This window comes from Uranotaenia lowii, chromosome 1 (genome assembly GCF_029784155.1).
Source record: "Uranotaenia lowii strain MFRU-FL chromosome 1, ASM2978415v1, whole genome shotgun sequence".
In the NCBI taxonomy this organism is placed as follows: domain Eukaryota; kingdom Metazoa; phylum Arthropoda; class Insecta; order Diptera; family Culicidae; genus Uranotaenia; species Uranotaenia lowii.
This window is the reverse complement of record NC_073691.1, coordinates 209,290,234-209,309,052: the sequence shown is the minus strand read 5'-3', so window position 1 is coordinate 209,309,052 and position 18,819 is coordinate 209,290,234. Positions and strand designations below refer to the sequence as shown.

Here is an 18,819-nt window from a genome sequence, read left to right as displayed (position 1 = left end):
AAATTGTCATAATTGTCAAAATTGTCAAAATTGTCAAAATTGTCAAAATTGTCAAAATTGTCAAAATTATCAAAATTGTCAAAATTGTCAAAATTGTCAAAATTGACAAAATTGACAAAATTGACAAAATTGACAAAATTGACAAAATTGACAAAATTGACAAAATTGACAAAATTGACAAAATTGACAAAATTGACAAAATTGTCAAAATTGTCAAAATTGTCAAAATTGTCAAAATTGTCAAAATTGTCAAAATTGTCAAAATTGTCAAAATTGTCAAAATAGACCAAATTGTCAAAATAGACCAAATTGTCAAATTTGTCAAAATTGTCAAAATTGTCAAAATTATCAAAATTGTCAAAATTGTCAAAATTGTCAAAATTGTCAATATTGTCAAAATTGTCAAAATTGTCAGAATTGTCAAAATTGTCAAAATTGTCAAAATTGTCAGAATTGTCAAAATTGTCAGAATTGTCTAAATTGTCAAAATTGTCTAAATTGTCAAATTCGCCAAAATTAGCAAAATTACCAAAACTGTCGAAATTGTCGAAATTGTCAAAATTGTTAAAATAATTGTTAAAATTGTCAAAATTATCAAGTTTTCAACTGGTCAAAATTAGCGATATTTTCAAAATTGTCAAAATTATCAAGAAATGCCAAAATTATCAAAAATGTTCAAATTGTCAATTTCTTTTTAAGTTTCAAATAAGACTTCACATAATTCCTCTGGATGGCTCAAAGCGTGCTAAAAATAGATTTTGATAATCCATGGAACATCAACTGGAGGCAGCGTCTTGTATTTAGCCGTCTGCGAACCGGATCAGGTCGGTTCCATTTTTCCCGGCAGAACAAAATAAATAACATCAGATTAATGTCCGGATTTTCTGGTTTTCTGGCACGTTTCCTTGCTTCCGCCGAGGACCTCGCTCGCAAATGGGTCTGGCAGGAGAGCGTCTCCACCGGCACCGTCACACATTCAGCTTTAAGCTCCACGTTCATATGAAAATACGCATGTATAGAGTATGTTCCACGTTCCATATCTTCCACCCAATGCTCTTGTTGAACCACAAATCGGACAACAAAAGCTGCCGGAAGCCGAACAAGTCGCGAAACCGGTGAAATCTCACGCTGGAAGATTGCCAACACGTGTATGAACGAATGTATTTACAATAGAGGTGGAAAAAGAGTGAGTTCAAAGTGGTGGGGGAAAGCGCACATGGATGTGGAACTGTGCCATGCCGGATTGTGTCACAAGTTGTGTTGTAGATGTCGCACCCATAGTTCCCTAGAACACCTTACTGCCAAGGGGTTAATCGCAGGAAACATGCTTGAACAAACGCTGACGTGACACATCAAGACATGGATGGCATCAGAGCCGACAACTTTAAGCTGGGGAAAACGTTCTTCTTCATCGCAGCAACCATCCAGTTTGGAAGTGATGGAAACAGAAACTCCACTTTCGAAAAACAATCTTAGCAAACCACCTAATGAACCGCCTTTCAGTGCTATCATTAGTTAGTATATTTGGGACATAAATCACGGACTGCTTTGTTGCGTGGAACCTGCCTCAGCATCTAATGGCTCATAATACTCCTGCTAATGGCGGTCCTGCGTTTTCTTCCCAAAGCAAGCACCGGGGAAAGAAAAAGGTTCAAAGTTCGCAAATAAGACCAAGTGAAAAGCGCAACAATGGAAGGTGGTTTGTATTTTGCTTTCATTTCGAGAAGAATGGGCCAAAACGGGCGAGAGTTTTATAGATAAAATATACACCTTGATCCAGTCGCAGGGAAGCAGATTCTTTTTCTTTCGCTCTTTCAATCGAAACCGAAGGCAAACCAAATCCACTGTCATGCAGCACCTGACCCGGTGTAAAAGTGTAAGCCCTCCTGGCGAAGCAACGAAAGCCGCCGGTATCCGGTGAAAGAACGAACCGCAAACGTTGCGATCTCCTCGAAAGGCTTTTCTTTTCACACCGCAATCCGTTGGCCGGTCGGTGCGGTGAGGTGATGCTGATGATGGAACTGGCTACACCCAGGCAGGGCTGAACGAACTAAGAGCCGGAAAAGCCGGTGGGACCACCTCGTTCACTGTGGTGCCGGTACTAATACTTACGAACCAACCCAAACAGAACGATGAGGCTCCAGGTTTAGGTTTTCGATAGCGATACAACCGGAAGTGTAAGGCGGATGGCCAGCCACACACCGACAACGGTGTATAGAGTATAGTGCAACATCACGAAAGGAGCTTTCCTCGCCTCATCATCTTTGCGACTTGGGACAATGGCTTTGTTTGCTTTTTTTGGAGGGGGGATATGCTTTGAGGGACACGGCAGGCCTTCATCGCTTTTCATATCGCATTTGGGACTCCATATAGCACCACCATTACCTCGCCGCCAATATTCAGTCAAGTACAAAGCAGTTTCCGCATCGGCTGGAGCTTCCGAAAGGAATGAAGAGGCAACATTGAACGTTGTCGGTACAACCAATTTATTGTCTATTTATATTTCAAACTAATTGAACTCATTAGAGCACCTGTATCCGTGGTATGTTCTTGGGTCTAATTTATACAAGAATTGAACCAAAGAAATTAGATTCTATCCAATGAAAAAACTAGCAACTGCACTCGTGTTCCATTAACTGTCAAACGGTTTAGAACTGCGTCTTACGGTTTGACTAATCCTTATACCGGTTCCAAAAAAGTTGAGTTAAAGCTGGTATAATGAACCACGGATGCGTTTCTTCGGCCGGAATTTGGGCCTAAACCGGCTGTTTGGACAACGGATACAACTGTGTCAAATTCTTATTAAAAATGTACCAGTTCCAAAGTATGAAACCAAATTTAGACCGCACCGGTGCACAGTATTTGCCCGAAATTTAGGTTCAAACCGGCCATTTAGACAAGGGCGGCTAAACATGCCCTAGGGCGGCTAAACATGCCCTAGATGACGTGGTGAGACTCAAATTTCGACCAAACACCCTTGCGTCGGTAATCCGAATCATGTTTTATACCAGTTTTAAAAATTGCATTGTAAAACTGGAATTAGGATTGATCCAAAAGTAGTGCGATTGACCCTTACAAACATTCCCGTTGGTACGGGAAGAGTATTGTTTTATTGTTATTGTAGTTATTGTTTTTTTCCGAACTTGTAACACTCCTTTATTCGTTGGAAGTTGGGTGCGCTTTACATTCTTACGGGTACAATTCGATCAACAAATCATGAAGAAATCACAGATAAACAGACGGGACACTCTGTTTCCGGTTTTCGCAAACCGGTTCAAGATTTCTCAAAGCTAGGCAATGTCGCCACCAGGGTGCACTGATCTGAAAATTAAACTTTCCCATCATAGTAGCTGTTTGTTTTTAATATTCCCAAGGAGCTTTGCACCCATCATACTTGAAAGTAAACAAACTACGTAGTACTTAAATCAACAAATCTGCAGTTTTTTAGTTTAAAATTTTAAAAAGACTTCGTATATACTCCACTTCCTGTGTCCGTGTCCCATTCAAGCGGATCGTGTTTCTATGCGAAAGAGGTGGTACTGAAAGAGTTGCTGCTGCAGTGTCCCTTTGGGTTTCACAACAAACGATAATTAACTTTGTTCTGAAATCTGGAGAAATTACCGAATGTATGAACAAGTTACTTGTGGCTTATCGGTAAGAGTGGAAGAAAGAATAGGATAGCAGTATCAGATATTTTAGCCCAAGAAAAAAAGGATTATAATAAGGAACAAATCCGGTTTTTTCATATCCATATCATTTGGCTGCAACTAATGTGAAGCAATGTTTCTAATGCAAATAAAAAAAATTAAATTTGTTGAAATAAACTACAATCAAATACCTTTTCTGTAAGGCTGTGTTTATTTACTTTTAAGGCACATGACTAAACTCAACGTTCAAGTGGCTTTTCCTGTTGATTAAGCTGCTGCCCAAAAAGAGAATGATTAACAAACAAATACAGAATCATGACAAAAAATGTCGTTTTTAACTTAAGAAGGGATCATTTGAAGGCGACTCAGTGCTCAATAGTCATGCGCTACGTTACATTTTCTAATGCGAATTTTGTCGGAATATTTGATGATCCGATGATGATGATCTGAGAATCGCTGGGTGTCCCTAGGTCTATATAGAAAGCGGAAACTCCTTATGTAAAAAAACCTCGATACCCAAAGTGCAGGAAGAATGAGGAAACTTTTTTTCAATTTGCCGTCACTCGGTGTAATTTAAAGAATCGCATTTTCGTCAATATTTTATTAATGGCTTCAGCACTTTCTAGCATTTTTTCCGAGCACCATAAGGTTTTCTTATGTTTCTAAATTGAACTTATGATTTCAACAATAATTTAGACCAGTCTGTTTGTTTACAATATTAAATGAAAAGTTTGATTTCATGGGTATCATGATGATTTAAAATTTTCCTAACCGGTTCATGGCTGCATTTTGTCGTAATAGGCAATGTCTACACCAGATGGAAATGCAAGCAGTTTTGCGAAAAATGTGAGCGTTTTTCTTCGGAGTGTCATGTCTGTTTGTCTGTGAAGAAATTATTGTTCTTTATATCTTACGTTCAGTAGCCTTTCAATTCGTAACCTTTTGTCTGAAGTTTTCAGCTTTGTGCCTCCGCTTTTCACCTGAACTTTCACTAAAATGTACATTTAGAACGAACTTCAAAATTTTTTCTAAATATTTCTCACCACCGTTTTATCAGGAGCTGTTTAGTCTTATTTCGAATAATGTTAAACTAGAACAGGTACAAATCTACCTGCTGATGGCCTACCTTAGCTGGGATGTAGTGAATTTCACCTCAGCTCACTGCTGTACCAATGCACAAAGTTTTACTGATGACTAGCACAAACATTTAGCGATACAATTCAACTTAAAAAAAAACTATGTGTTTTGCGTTTCGCAGTTCACCTACTGTTTAGAACTTAACCTTATGTTTCGCTTCTAGCCCGAATAGCCAAAACCATGGTATTACATTCATTTTCCAGGGATTTTGAGTGTGACCACGTTATTCATGGTAATAACCGTAATAACACCATCCAAGCTTGAATATTTGAAAAATTTATGCACTTCCATATTTTCGTGAAGGGCAATGTTTTGACAGTCACGGCCGGTCGAGGCACTTTGTTTTTGTTCTCAAAAAGTTTCGATCGGGCAGAAAAAAATTTCGGAGTTTTTAAAATGAAAATATTCATCAAAATGAGCACAAAGGTAAGTTGCATCGGAGCTTGAAAGAAAAAGAACATAATTAATCTTTTAATTTATCATTTCTAGCGACAAATAGCGTTCACAAGGAAAGCCGGCATCCCGTAGAGTTTGAGGCTAACCCAGCTGGTGGGAAACGATAGTATGGCAGCATCCGAATAAATTTTTTCATGAAGTGATTCATAATGAGTGATTTCCAATAATGAAAAAATAGTTATAAAACAAAATAAATAAATTTTTCATAAACGAGAAATTAACACGGATATTTTATCTTGAGATCACGAATTAACATATAGAATTTCATCTTCCTTGCGACAAAGAACATTCAATGAAATTCGATGAAAAAACACTGAATTTCATCGTTTTCTTGAGAAAAACTAGAAGATGTAATAACCATAAATTTTATAGTTTTGTGTTCTGAAATGTATGGAAAAAGTTGATTTTTTCATTGTTAAGTTGCTTAACAACCCCCTTTCTCATGGTAATTTTGGCCAAAACCATGAATACCATGGTCGAAAACAATGAGTTTGACAGTGAATTTATGGTTTCATACATCGTGATATTCATACCCAATAAACATTTTGGCTGTTTAAGAGTATCAGCAGCGGTCAGGTGTCAAAGGTATAATAACACTCCATTTTGACACTTCGACGGCGCACCGCAAGGTTTCAAACCAGGTGTTATCTTGCTCCTGGGTGTTAAAAAAGCGAGCCAGGAGTCAAATATGAATACCGACCAGCTCCTGATTTGACAGGTGCTAAAGTGTCTGGGGAAAATTTACAAAAGAAAATAGCAACAAACAACAACAACACCTATCGATGCGTCACCAGTGGCAAAAATGGGAACCAGTTTAGCACTTACCAGTGCGCAAATGAGCTGTCAAAGCTAAAATAAGACCGAGAATGTGTCCCGGGTTAACACCTGGGATAGCACTTACCGGTACTGATGCTCTAAGAGTATCAGCAGCGGTCAGGTGTCAAAGCTATAATAACACCCCATTTTGACACTTAGACGGCGCACCGCAAGGTTTCAAACCAGGTGTTATCTTGCTCCTGGGTGTTAAAAAAGCAAGCCAGGAGCCATATTTGAATACCGACCAGCTCCTGATTTGACAGGTGCTAAAGTGTCTAGGGAAAAATTACAAAAGAAAACAGCAACAAACAACAACAACACCTATCGGAGCGTCACCAGTGGCAAAAATGGAAACCAGTTTAGCACTTATCGGTGCGCAAATGAGCTGCTAAAGTTAAAATAAGACCTAGAATGTGTCTCGGGTTAACACCTGGGATAGCACTTACCGGTACTGGTGCTCTAAGAATGGCAATTTGCTGAACAAAAGCTGAGCTAAAGCCTAATTGCTGCTTCAGATTACTGGTTGAATAAAGACAAACTGTAACCATGTTTCAGCGTTTAAAGAAGTCTCAGTCTCAGTTGAAGAGTTGCTTCCATAACACTTTTTCAGCCTTTGTTCAACCATTCGCTGCCATTGGAATTTGACAGACTTTGAACTGTGGTAAAACTGCCCTGCATGATGGCGGCTTGATTGAAATGAGAGGGGAATTTTTGTTTTCATTATTCAATGACATTTTTTATGAATTCTAATTTAGCTCAAATTTTAACTGAAGAGGCATTTTGGTCGCTTAAGATCGACAAATTATCATCCCGCCGCAGACTTCATGATTTGGTTCTGCGTACTGCGGCATGCGACCAACAAGCTGGAGATTTAAAGTTCGGGGTAATTGAAACGAAAAAAAAACAACAAGGAGGGGAAAGAGTGGGTGCCAATGTTCCGAAAATCAATCAAAATAAACACTTAGGATGCGTTTCCTGTTGGATACATTCTGATTGTATAATGGGATAGCGCCTCTCGCAACTGCTTGTGACGTTATGTTACTGGGGTCGACGCCACCAAGTAAAACTAATGAAATTTTGCAAACTTATGGTGAAGCAACATTAACAATCGTTGCATAATTTTGGGTAACCCATTTTATTATTTTCCCCCCATTAACAATGATATAGTGCGACTTACGTGCTAATTCAATTTACTCATCCTGTTGGCCTTAACGTGTGTTGTGTTGCAGTAGCATGGTTCACTCATGTTCACGCTTCCCTGCTTGAACGGCTTGCACTCTGCTTCCGACCTCACTGGACTCTGCATTGGGAATGTTGTCCCGAAGATGAATGAGTGCACACCTCCCTGGGTGTGTCCGAGACGCACCGCGATGGCTACGCCACTCGCCCTGCGCACGCTGCAATTCAGCGGATGACACGACACTATCCCGTAGAACACTCGGACTAACACACACTTGCTTTCCTTTTCTGCTGCAGACCGATGAGAAGTGAGCACAACGTCCTGTAGGTGCAATCCTATCCTTCTTGTTGAACTACTCTGTAGTTTCCGCTGGTTGCCAATTTGCGCCACCGTTTGTCTTACGCAACTCCGACAACCTGGTAGCGGACAACTCCGACAATGTGCACCGGATTCCAAAATTGCTTGTAGTTGTACTGCGACGATACTCGGCCGGTAAGCGTTCCTCAGCGCCGATGGTGTGCTGAATCGGAATGGCCAGCCACAAACAATGCCCAGAGATCTTTCTGCTTCTGTTATTACAGCTCCGTGACAAGGAAATGGAGCGCACGCTTGCACGATGGGCATGCAAACTCGAGAAGATCGCCTTTTGCCAGACGAAGAAAAGAATGTTAGATCGATTCTCCGAGAGAGCGCTTCCTTCCGGATGATGCGACTGATTCCAGTCGATGCTGAAGTCTGACAATCTGCACAGCTGCTTGATCGCGCCTTTCCGAGATGAAGTGGCACTTCCACCTTCTGCTTCGCTTGGAAAAATATTCCACCAGTGCCTTGAGCACGTTCCATGCAGTTCCGCTTAAGTGCGGGGCGTTCCAAAACAGCAACGTAGCAAGGCAGAAACACCGAAATGTTCCTTGAAAGGTGTTCTTTGAAGCGTTTCGGAATAGATCCAAAAATTCTCGATTCCACCAAACGAAGGGCAGTTCAACCCACCACCAGATGGCGCTCCGAACAAGTTTGGAGAAATCACCGATAGAATAAAAAAGGGTCCTGGTGGAATAAGAATTCCGGTTAGGCCAGAGAATGTGATCAAAAGGGGGTTTTACTTACGCTGACGACCCTTTTGATTTGGTTAGCTCTTCTACCGAACTTCCTCTATCGCTTTTCCGTCTCAATCCTTTCTTTGGTGGTGGATAGTGAGGCGATATCTGAGGGTTGGGATTTGATTAGCATCTACTCCTTAATTGGCAGTTTTCTTTTTCTGCTTACCTTCGCTATTCTTGAGTCCTTCGCGATTTCAGAAATCGATATCGATGATCGACTTTCACCACAGTAGCTCCGGATTTCTCTGCTCTTGGCGTGCAGACTTCGAATGCTAGAAGCCCCGATACCAGATGTTTTCGGCCCTGTTGTGTTGCGAAAATTTAATGTTGTTGCTTCTATGCGGTTCTTTTTAAATTCCGCTCACCTATAGTGTTTTTTCCGCCTCGTTGTATGACAGAGAAGATTGCATGCGGATCTGCGGAGTTCCTTCTAGCTCTCACGCCTGTTTTGGGTGCTAATGGCCCTGTAGCGCGGTGGATGAGAAGCAATTAGTTGGTGCTTTGAAGGCGTTGATTTTGTCCGCTTACCTTGGATATTCTCCTCTTCTGTTTGTGATGGAGGAAATCGCATGCGGATGAGCAATCCTCTTTCCCGCTGTCCCAATCTTCCTGCGCACGTTTCAGGTGCTGGCGGCCCGGTATCGTTACGCTTTGTGGTGGAGCGAAATCAGCGAAATCTAGATTAAAGGTGACGATTTTTTAGCTGGCTGCCAGTTGCTGATTCTGTAGCTTACCTTTTCTTATCGCGCGGACTTTTTTTCCGGGACGATGCCCCTTTCGCACTGCACACTTCTATCTTCTTTTTCCGGAAGTGCTTATTTGACAGGACAATAATGCCAACTTGCCAAACTTAAATGATTTCACGTTGAGCGTTCCTGGTAGCTTTTCGCGACTCGTTTTTCTCATTTGTTTATTTTGCGAGGGGTGATTCGCGCTAAATCTTATGCACGCTACTAATTTGTTGATGGGGAATGGGTTAAATTTAAATGTTTGCAAATTCGCTCAAATATCGTATCGGAATAAATAACGAAAATATTAAATGTAACATGCTTCGCCCGACTGCTATGCAATCTCGATCAGCGCTCTACTCAGAATCATCGGGTTTGCAAACAACGCGTATCGGAAATGAGTGAGATACCAACTGATCCATTCTGAATGTCATTCACTCACACACTCATCTGGCGCAACCCCTTATAGTGTAGTTTTGACCCGTTATCGGATAAGACTGGGTTAACTCCTTTTTGGTGTACAGGCCTTGTACCCTTTATAGGGTACATAGGCTGTACGTCATATCGTCGTGTCAAATTTACACATTATTTCAAACGCTTGCCCACTCGGTGGGGATGTGAGCAGTTTTTTGTGTGACATGAAATGTTGCATGCAAAAAAGTAAAATCGAGAGCAAGTTGGATTTATCAAATATAAAATATTTTATTCAATAATCACAAATATTTAAACACTTTTACACACTTTTTTGAAGATGAAATTTAAACTGCAGCAGCAAAACATCGCAGGCAACAGGATGGTGAAATCTGCAAGAAATTCAAACCAATTAGATGAATCGTATTTTTTCAGGAGATCTTAAATTGCCATTTTTTTTTTGCATCATTTCCACTTTCGTCTTGCCAGCAATGAACGTTCGAAAGTTTCTGCCATATTTCCATGTCCGGCCCTGTAAATGAAAACTTATTTTATTAAATCAGAACACAAAACATAAGAAAATAACACTTACTACAATCCGCCGTTGCCAACAACTTTTGCTTCTCAGGTGACGGCGATATTTTCACAAGATTGAAAACTACCCGTCTTGAAGCGTACTCGGGCTTTTCCAAAAAATGTGTAATATTGAAGTAAAAAAATGACCCCTTATTTGACAGATCCTGGAGGTTCGCAATAATGGGTCAATTTTACAACTGTTCAAGTGTTCCCCCAAATGAGTGTGCAGTATCCGCCTGGCTGATTAGAAATTGAAAAGACGGCGGAAGTGACCATGTATTAATTGGCTATGTTTAAAATCAAACAACATTTGCTAATGATCGGTTACATCCCGAATAGAAAAGTAAGGTGAAAAAACCATGAATTTCATTTTCACTCTACCATGTATTATATGGTCGACACATAATATATCATGGTTGTGAAACCTTGAATGCACTGTGAACTTCAACGTTTTTGACAATGAAATTCATGGTTCTGGCAAAAATTACCATGAAAAAGGGGGGTTGTTAAGCAACTTAACCATGAAAAAATAAACTTTTTTCCATACATTTGAAAACACAAAACTATTTATTTCATGGTTATTACACCTTCCAGTTTTTCTAATGAGAACCGTGAAATTTACTGTCTTTGATAGTATTTTCATCGTTTCTACAAAGATGAAAATCACGATATTTGCATGATATTCATTTTTTTTAATCAAAATAATTTAATCAAAATTAATCAGTTTGTTAAAGTTATCCCTTGTTTTAAGGAATATTATTCATCTTTAGTCGCGCTTTTAATAAACTTGTCATACGTTTATTACAAAGTACGATCAATGAAGAATAATATTCCTTAAAACAAAGAATAACTTTAACAAACTGATTAATTTTTATTGCGAGCCACTTGAACAAAAAAGAAAAATAAACCATTCAAATGAACACCCTTTATTAAGGTTTTAAAGCACTATCATTTTCACATTAATTTTTCTTTTAACAAATTTTCACTTTTACACTTTTTTCACAATTTTAGAAAAGCTCTAACGGAATCCGGGCTACGCCTGCGGTAGCATTTATTTTCTGATTCCAGTTCCCGAGGCTTATGCTCGCTCATGACGACGGCCTCGGTGTAGGTGATGGTTACTCGATTGGCTGCGAGGGCAGCTCCGACCGACCTGCTGCGAGTGGTGCGTGATGACAAAGTTCTTGGACGACATGGTGGACCGGAAGCCGCTTTTCATATACCAAATCCGCCAGACCTAAGAAAATAGGAAACAAATATGATAATACTGGAAATTCAAGCGTTATTTGATTTTCATTCGCACGGTTCAAGTAATTATGCAGCATTTTTGCTTGCTCCGATGAGAAAAACTAAAAAAATACTTACAACAGGCTCCTGGTCTTGTTGGACTTCCCGATATCAACAGCTTGTTGCGAATCATCTTCCGGTGACCGCCCTCTTCGTATATCGAAGGTCACAGCACCTTTCCGACGGCTTTTTCACCGCCGTTACCGCCGATCGGGAGGTAATCTCCGGATAATTGCCGGAGTCGTGGAAGATCATCTAGAGAAATAATTTGAATTTAAATATGAACAAAATACAGTTTCGAAAAAACATAATCACTTTATATGGTACTCACCATCCCAGATATTTAAGGGTCTTCTCGACCGCATAAAGAATTTATCGCAAAATTGTTTGTTTGCAAAAATGGCGCACATTGAAAACAAAATCTCTACACGATAAATTGAGAATAGGTAGAAAAGGCAAAAGTTTACCAACGTTCGTTTTGGTTTGGATTATGATTTTACCATGAAGTACACAGTAACAATTTAGATCACAAGAAAATTATTGTGATACTGTGCTTCTGGTATTTTCGACAACTATGAAGGATTTTTAACTAACGATAAACTTCATGGTGACCTAAAAAAATATGGTGATTTCAAAATTAAAAGCGGTTGTTAAATATTGAGAAATAACGATGAAGTTTATTGGTATATTGAAAATCATTGTTCGGTCATATTAAATACCACGGTCTTTGCTATTCGGGATTTATCACTCGCTGACTGCCTGAACCATTCACTCCTGATCCTAGCCCAACATGATTCGCCGTATGCATCGCTCAATGGTGAGATTCCAATCTGATGATAGTGCTGCACTGTTTTGACAGCTAGCATCGTGTGAGGTGATCTGTATTTGAACGATGAATAGAACGATCGATGATCGGATAAGTCCAGTAGCAATCAATAACAAAACCCGATCGCTGTACGTTCAGTTGCGAAGTGCAATCAGGAACATTAATTGAAAATGAGTGATTTTCGGAACACTGGTGGGTGCGAAACATCTGACAGACAGACATTGGACTTTTTTTTTGGGTTGATCCGTCAATTGACGTTTAATCACTAACCATACTGACTGGACACTCGATTTCGTTTGTTGGATAATTTTTCCAACCGTACGCAATATCGATTTCAGAGTGTGCATCGATCGATTTGCCACCCAACTTTCGAAAAAAATGGGCCATTCAGACGATAAAATCGATCTTAAAATGTATATTTTTCCTTCAGGGCATTTGTATCGGAAAAATGGTAGCTTCGTCACCTACCGTCGGTATTGCGAACCAGCTAAATTTGACGAAAAAAATTAGCCAGAAAATGATCGAATTTTTGTTCTAAGTGTCCTGTCAGTATGATCAGTGGTTTAAAGACGTTTGCTGAATAACTTCTCCAGATCAAGATGATTAAAGGCTGAAGACACGTGAATTATTGAATTTTTGAGGCCTTCTTTCAGCCAGATTGCTAATTAAAAATTGAACCACAATATTTTTCAGCGTTTATGCAGCAAAAAGTTTTTGTTGGGTTATGTCAACCATAAAATCCACGGTAGAGTGAAAATGAAATTCATGGGTTTTTCATGATGTTTTAATTTTCGGTAGCTTTCCCGCTTTTAATTTGCAGCTGGGGGAGGAAGACTGAAATTCGCTGTATCGTTTTCTGTATCGATTTTTCGGCCGTTCGGCAAAAAGCCAGCAATTGATGAAAAGACTTGTAATCGTTCAAATTTTCACTTTAGATGATCGGTTTCCTGTAGCGAGTCATGTAACTCAGTTTTTTAGGTGCTAAATTTAAGTCTTCTGAGTTAATTGCTTCAGATTCAAAAGTAAACATCGAAATCGAATTCAACAGCTAGATTATTCAATACCAGTCTGTCAACTCTGTCGTAAATATAAACTTTGAACTATATAAAAATGTTGTTCGGTCCATGGGAACTTCCCAAAATCTAAATCTGTTATTTAGGCTATTTTTAGAACAACCATTAATCAAACAATTTTTATTTATCAGCTTCAAAAACTTTAACGAAATTTGAGCGACTCAATACGCCTGTTCATGCTAGAATTTGCCAGAGCAAAACAAAACCTAATTAAATCATTGTATTATGCAAAACAAGTGCTTTTCAGTATCAAATTTTTTTTATTGAAATTCACTTAACCTTCATCCGCATTAGAGTGTCATTTTGACACTATTGCAATTTTGAAGGCTTGTAACTTTTTTCAGAAGCTTCAAAATACAAAAATTTCTTCGGGGACCCTAAATGAATTCAAAAATTCTTTAATATTGTATCTCTACTTTTTTTATGGACGAACCCTGCAAGCCTGAACATAAAAACTAACCTTTTTCGACTTTTTGACACTCCAAAAGTAAAATCTATCTAAGTCGTTTGAATTATTATGAATTTCATATAAAACTTATATCAACAGAAACCTTGTAATGTCAGTAAAACATGATTCGAATTTTGAACATTATAATTTTATTGAGTTTAAGTTAAAATTATTTGCTATTGCTGTTATCTTTTTTTTGTAATGATAAGTAATGTCACGCTCAAGTTGACCCCCCCCTCCCCCACATGTCACAAATTGTCACAAAAATAGAAAAACCCTCCCCACCCCCACCCCTTGATAGTAGTTCGCGTTTGCTAGTCACGACACGCATCATTATTTTGGCTCTCGGCTTGGCTCTCTGCCCAAATCACCACTACCCTAGGCCCGTTCAGTGACAGTAGTGCAGCCATAGAGCCGTGAATCCATTAAAAACTATTAAACAGATGTCAAGCCAAGACTCACAGCGGTAAGTGATTCGTCCAGGAATGCAGTGAACGGCCGTTGAGCCAGGAATCTGTCGGAAGGTCTTCGAGCCAGGAATCCGCAGCAAGATCATTGGTGGATGGATAAATCGAGAGTTGAAATCCTAGAAAAAAGAAAAAAATAGCAAGATCATCTAAGCATGTCCATTGGAATGCCGTCGAGCCTTGAATTCTATGAAACAAGATATAACTCGTGCCCTGTTTAAAGATGTCTTCCATCCAATGTTATGTCAGTAAAGCAATTTAATAAAGTTCACGATCGGAAAAGAAACGTTTATTAAGTTGTTTCAATTTTTTTCTCAAAAATTCGACAAGTCCTCACCGGCAAAACACCACCCGGTGCCAGCTAACCCGAACTATATCCTTGATTGTATAGAAAAGAGACCCCAAAGTTCCTCTCAATGGTTTTTAAATTGATTTTACGTGGTGTTGAACCAGCTACTACGTAGAGACACCACGCTATGGTCCAGATGACATCGAAATGAGTGTTTCGTTGAACAATTTAAGCTAATGCTGCCTTCTTGACTATGCTGACCGTGCCTGGCGTCGATTTTTAGGGTTGAGTGTAGGTATCAGCGATTTTTTTACAAATGTACCTGCTGAGAATAATTTGATTGAAAATTTGGAGAAATTTTTATGAATCTGCAAAGATTACGGTTAACACTAGGTTAAAGCACGTTAAAGGTTTCAAATAAAGAATTTAAAAAAAACCATTAGGTTATTAAATTGATGTATTCTTTCCTTTTTTCTTAAATAAATATTTTTCACTCACTGCTTAAACTGGGTTTCGCTTTTTGTGAGACCAATATAATCTTCCGTTCATGTAACTGGATTTTCTAATTTTTGTTCCCGAAATAAAATGCTGCTTCAAACATTCAGCCAAAATAACACTACGAAATGGCACAAACAAAGCAAGATTAGCAACAGCACATAAATCTGCCACAGTTCGTTCATCTCAACTGTGAAGTAGGGATTTTCGGGATTTCTGTTTCGTATCCTGGTGGCCCAGCTCCCGCTCGTTTCTGTCACCGGTTGCTGTTGGCTGCAATAAAGTGGGTTTCATCCTTGAGGGCAGCTCAGGCAGAGAGAACGCTATGTGATTATAGGTTTCTCCTCTATAGCCTAGCCGTTGCCTTTGGTTGGTCCGAAATCATAATCTCGTTCATTTTTTCCTTCATTATTTTGGTCCGAACTTCCATCCTGAGCCGGCGGCCGGTGCTAGATATCCGGAAAATAAATGGACCAACATAAGTGCCAATTTATTCCGGTTTGGATCGCGCTTCGTTTGGTTCCGTGAGTAAGCATTTGGACCGAGATCCGGGATACCGACACACAATTTTAGCTCCCGAGGGTATATTCCTCAAAAATGTTACTATGAAATGTTGCAAAATAAGCTTGGTTATTTTTTGTTTGCCCTCATCTTGAATGACGAATCGTTTTATTCCAGGTGTTCCGTTGAAAATTTATTTTGACAATTTGATTTATTTCAGAAACGCGACCATTCAAAGATGAGTTTCCTCAAAAGGATGGTTATTAAAATACAACTATGAAGTTCAAAGAGATCTACGTTCTGTCAACTGCGGTCATCTTTCTCCATTTCTATCCGGCATTGGCTTCCAGCACGCGAACGCCAACGGCAACGATTCCCTTCAACGACAACGAAAGTAAGATTTCGATTGATGTTCCAACTGTATAGGTAATCCATTGACCGTTGCCTTTTGTTATAGTTATGAAACTTACACAGAATCCGGCCGGATCCGACGCACAGCTGAGATGTGGCATCAAGGACTACCACGTGGATCACATGAATGCTTCCGATGTGAGGTGGCACTTTAAGGTGAGCTCACAAAAATCATCTCTGGTCTCAATCCCCAGCTTCCGAACTTGCATTGAATTGCAACTGTTGTTGCTTGAACGATCAGAAAATGAAACTTTTTTTAACTTTTGAACAGCCTATTTACGTGTGGTCATTAATGCTCCTCTAATCTTATCAGTGCTCGCCATTTCTACAGTTTTCTGTTAAGCACGTGAGCTCGCGATTTCTTTCAGGTTAAGTTCATTATGCAACCTATTTACAAATTCAATTGATCTAGTATCAGTTAGTTTAGAAGGTTTTACACTCAAATGAACAAAACTGTTTGTAGCAGAAGTCTTTCCATAAGAAATAAATCATTTTTCTAAATAATTTGCCGTTATACCGCTGTGTGAACGGATTAAACCGACATCGCGTCATTCAGTTGATAGGACAGCTTGAAATTAGAAGGCGAGTTTGGAGGACAGCCTGTACGTTTTGAAAACAATTATGCGAGTTGGGAGGAGAGCATAAAATTTAAAGGCCTGAGTTATTGATAAGAAATCAAGCGAGTCGAGAGGACAGCTTGAAATCGAAAGGTGAATTGAGAGACCAGCCTAAGTAATTAATGAGAAAACAACCGAGTTGAGAGGACAGCTTGAAATCGAAAGACAAGTTGAGAGGACAGCCTGAGCTATTGATGAAAAATCAAGCGGGTCGAGAGGACCGCTTGAAATCTAAAGGCCAGTTAAGATGACAGCCTGAGTAATGGATAAACAAAAAAAAAACCACCGAATAGAGAGGACAGCCTGAGAAAGGGATGAAAAAAAAGCTAGCGAGTTTAGATGACAGCTTAAAATCGAATAGTGAATTGAGAGGACAGGCTGAGTTACTGATAAGAATTCCAAGCGAATTAAAAGTACAGCTTAAAATTTTAAGGCGAGTCGAGAGGATAGCCTAGAAATTAAGCGAATTGAAAGAACAGCTTGAGATAAGAACGATTTTATGAAGCGTTCCAAGAGGATAGTTTGAATGAATTATTCATAATTCAAGTGAGTCAAAAGACAACTTGAAATTTTGAAGCGTGTTGAGAAGGCAACTCTTCTAATTATTCATCAAGCTTGTTGAGGGGAAGTTTGAGATAAGAGAGTACAAACAATTGCAATACACTTTTTACCGTTTTTCTACGCCGGTACATTGAAAAATCACTTTGAAATAAAAAACTTCATTAAAAAATGAGTTGACTTTACATTTCGACATAAGGCTCAAAGAACTGAAACTTAAAAAAAAGGTTTTGAAGGACAAAAAAAATCTTGAGACTTTGAAATATTCAATGGTGTATAAAGTTAGTAGAAAACGGTTCAGTAGGTCAGTAGAAATATGAAATGCAAAGTCTCACTTTTTTGTGGGCTCTGGCCTTTGTAACTAAAACATCAGTGCTAAAATCACAGAGAACTAAAACAGACGTCAGGTCTTCGAGTTTTTAAGGAATGGAAGGTATTTGCTTTTCGCTATCTTCGTCCTTTGTAAATTTCCTTTTTTTTTTAAAAAAAACATGCCTACTATGATCAGTTTAATAAGCTTAAATTTGTTCAATTGCAAGTTGTAATGTTCACGTGCTAGGCGAAATGTGCTTTACTCGTCAGGATTGTGACAACCTGTTTCCTTCTTTTTTTCAAATTTTAGATTCAAAACAATTTTTTAATTCATATTTTAAAAAATATATTCAATTTTCATATTTTAATATCTAATTCGGATCGCACAGCCATGCGGCGAGGGAGCCAACCACGTTTCCTGTCACAACCGCGAACAGCTCGATCAGATGACATGGCGACCGTTGGACTGTGACGGCAAACGGTGCCGTGTTACGCTGACTATTCGAAACGCTAGCGAGGCCAACTCGGGCCTATATCGGTGCAGTATTTATCCCTACCGTACGGACAACGCCACCCAGTTCGATATTCAGTTCGTACGGACGTTCCAGCTGGATGTTATAAGTATTATCAAGTATTATTTCAATTTGAAATTCAGTATTTCATAAAAAAAATATTTCTAAGAATCTTTCCTGGATGAAACGGTAGCGGCTCCTGAGCTATTGGACAACTTACCTGCCAACACTACTGCTCTACTCGATTCACAGATAGTGCTTCAGTGCCGTGTCTACAGCAAAGTTCAACCATCGATCAAATGGTTCCGGCGTATCAATCTCAACAACCCGTTGGAAGATCACAGCTTCAACCAGAACAAGTCGATTCGCTATCTGGAGAATTTCTATGAGCTGCTCCCTTCATCGGGCGAGAAACTTCTCTCGGAGGATATCTATCTGAGCAAACTGATCCTGCCAAGCGCCTCGGAGCGAGATATTGGTATTTACGTGTGCGTCGGTATCAACTATGGCGGGGTCAATACGGCAGACGCCTATGTCAATGTGGTCCATCCCAACGGCGTTACCGTGGGTAGTGGAGATTCAAGTGTTGCCGACTTACTGGCCCTGTTTCTGATTCCCTTGGGCTTGGCGCTGGTTCCCTTCTTCATGTGGATCTGCTGGATCGCAGTTCGGCAATGCAACCGAGAACGGGTACGAACATCTGTTGAGCATATTTGCGCTCCAGCTGTTCCATTGACTTTTGCAGGTCAATCCACTCTTCTTATGGCGGATCAGGACACGACTAAAATGTCCATTGCTAGGCCTAACCACGATAGCCTTCATCTGTATGAAAAAATAAATTGCATCTAGGTTTTAAATCGTCTACAGCTGACAAATGACCAAAGTGATATTACTTATACAAAATGTGCCAACGAATATTTATGAAATAAAATTGGTATAGTTTTTTATTGTTTCATTCTTTATTTTTATTGA

General features: G+C 39.4%; 1 protein-coding gene and 1 long non-coding RNA gene across 4 annotated transcripts in view; one reads left to right on the top strand and one right to left on the bottom strand.

The window, feature by feature from the left end:
• The window catches only part of LOC129746414 (fibroblast growth factor receptor-like 1), a 38,102-nt gene that overhangs the window by 17,818 nt on the left and 1,465 nt on the right, over positions 1-18,819 (top strand). For 2 of the 3 annotated variants that reach the window (XM_055740062.1, XM_055740077.1), the window contains exons 2-5: positions 15,658-15,831; positions 15,895-16,004; positions 17,725-17,956; positions 18,017-18,750. In XM_055740062.1, coding sequence (XP_055596037.1) covers positions 15,714-15,831; positions 15,895-16,004; positions 17,725-17,956; positions 18,017-18,696 — 1,140 coding nt within the window. In that variant the 5' untranslated portion in view covers positions 15,658-15,713 and the 3' untranslated portion in view covers positions 18,697-18,750. Of the gene's footprint in view, positions 1-15,657; positions 15,832-15,894; positions 16,005-17,724; positions 17,957-18,016; positions 18,751-18,819 lie in introns of those variants that run through there. The other variant, XM_055740070.1, reaches the window with a different exon arrangement.
• On the bottom strand, positions 11,026-11,761 carry LOC129746435 (uncharacterized). The gene is made up of 3 exons (XR_008737301.1): positions 11,670-11,761; positions 11,417-11,593; positions 11,026-11,288 (listed from the first exon to the last, which is right to left on the bottom strand). It is a non-coding gene; the product is annotated as an uncharacterized LOC129746435 (long non-coding RNA).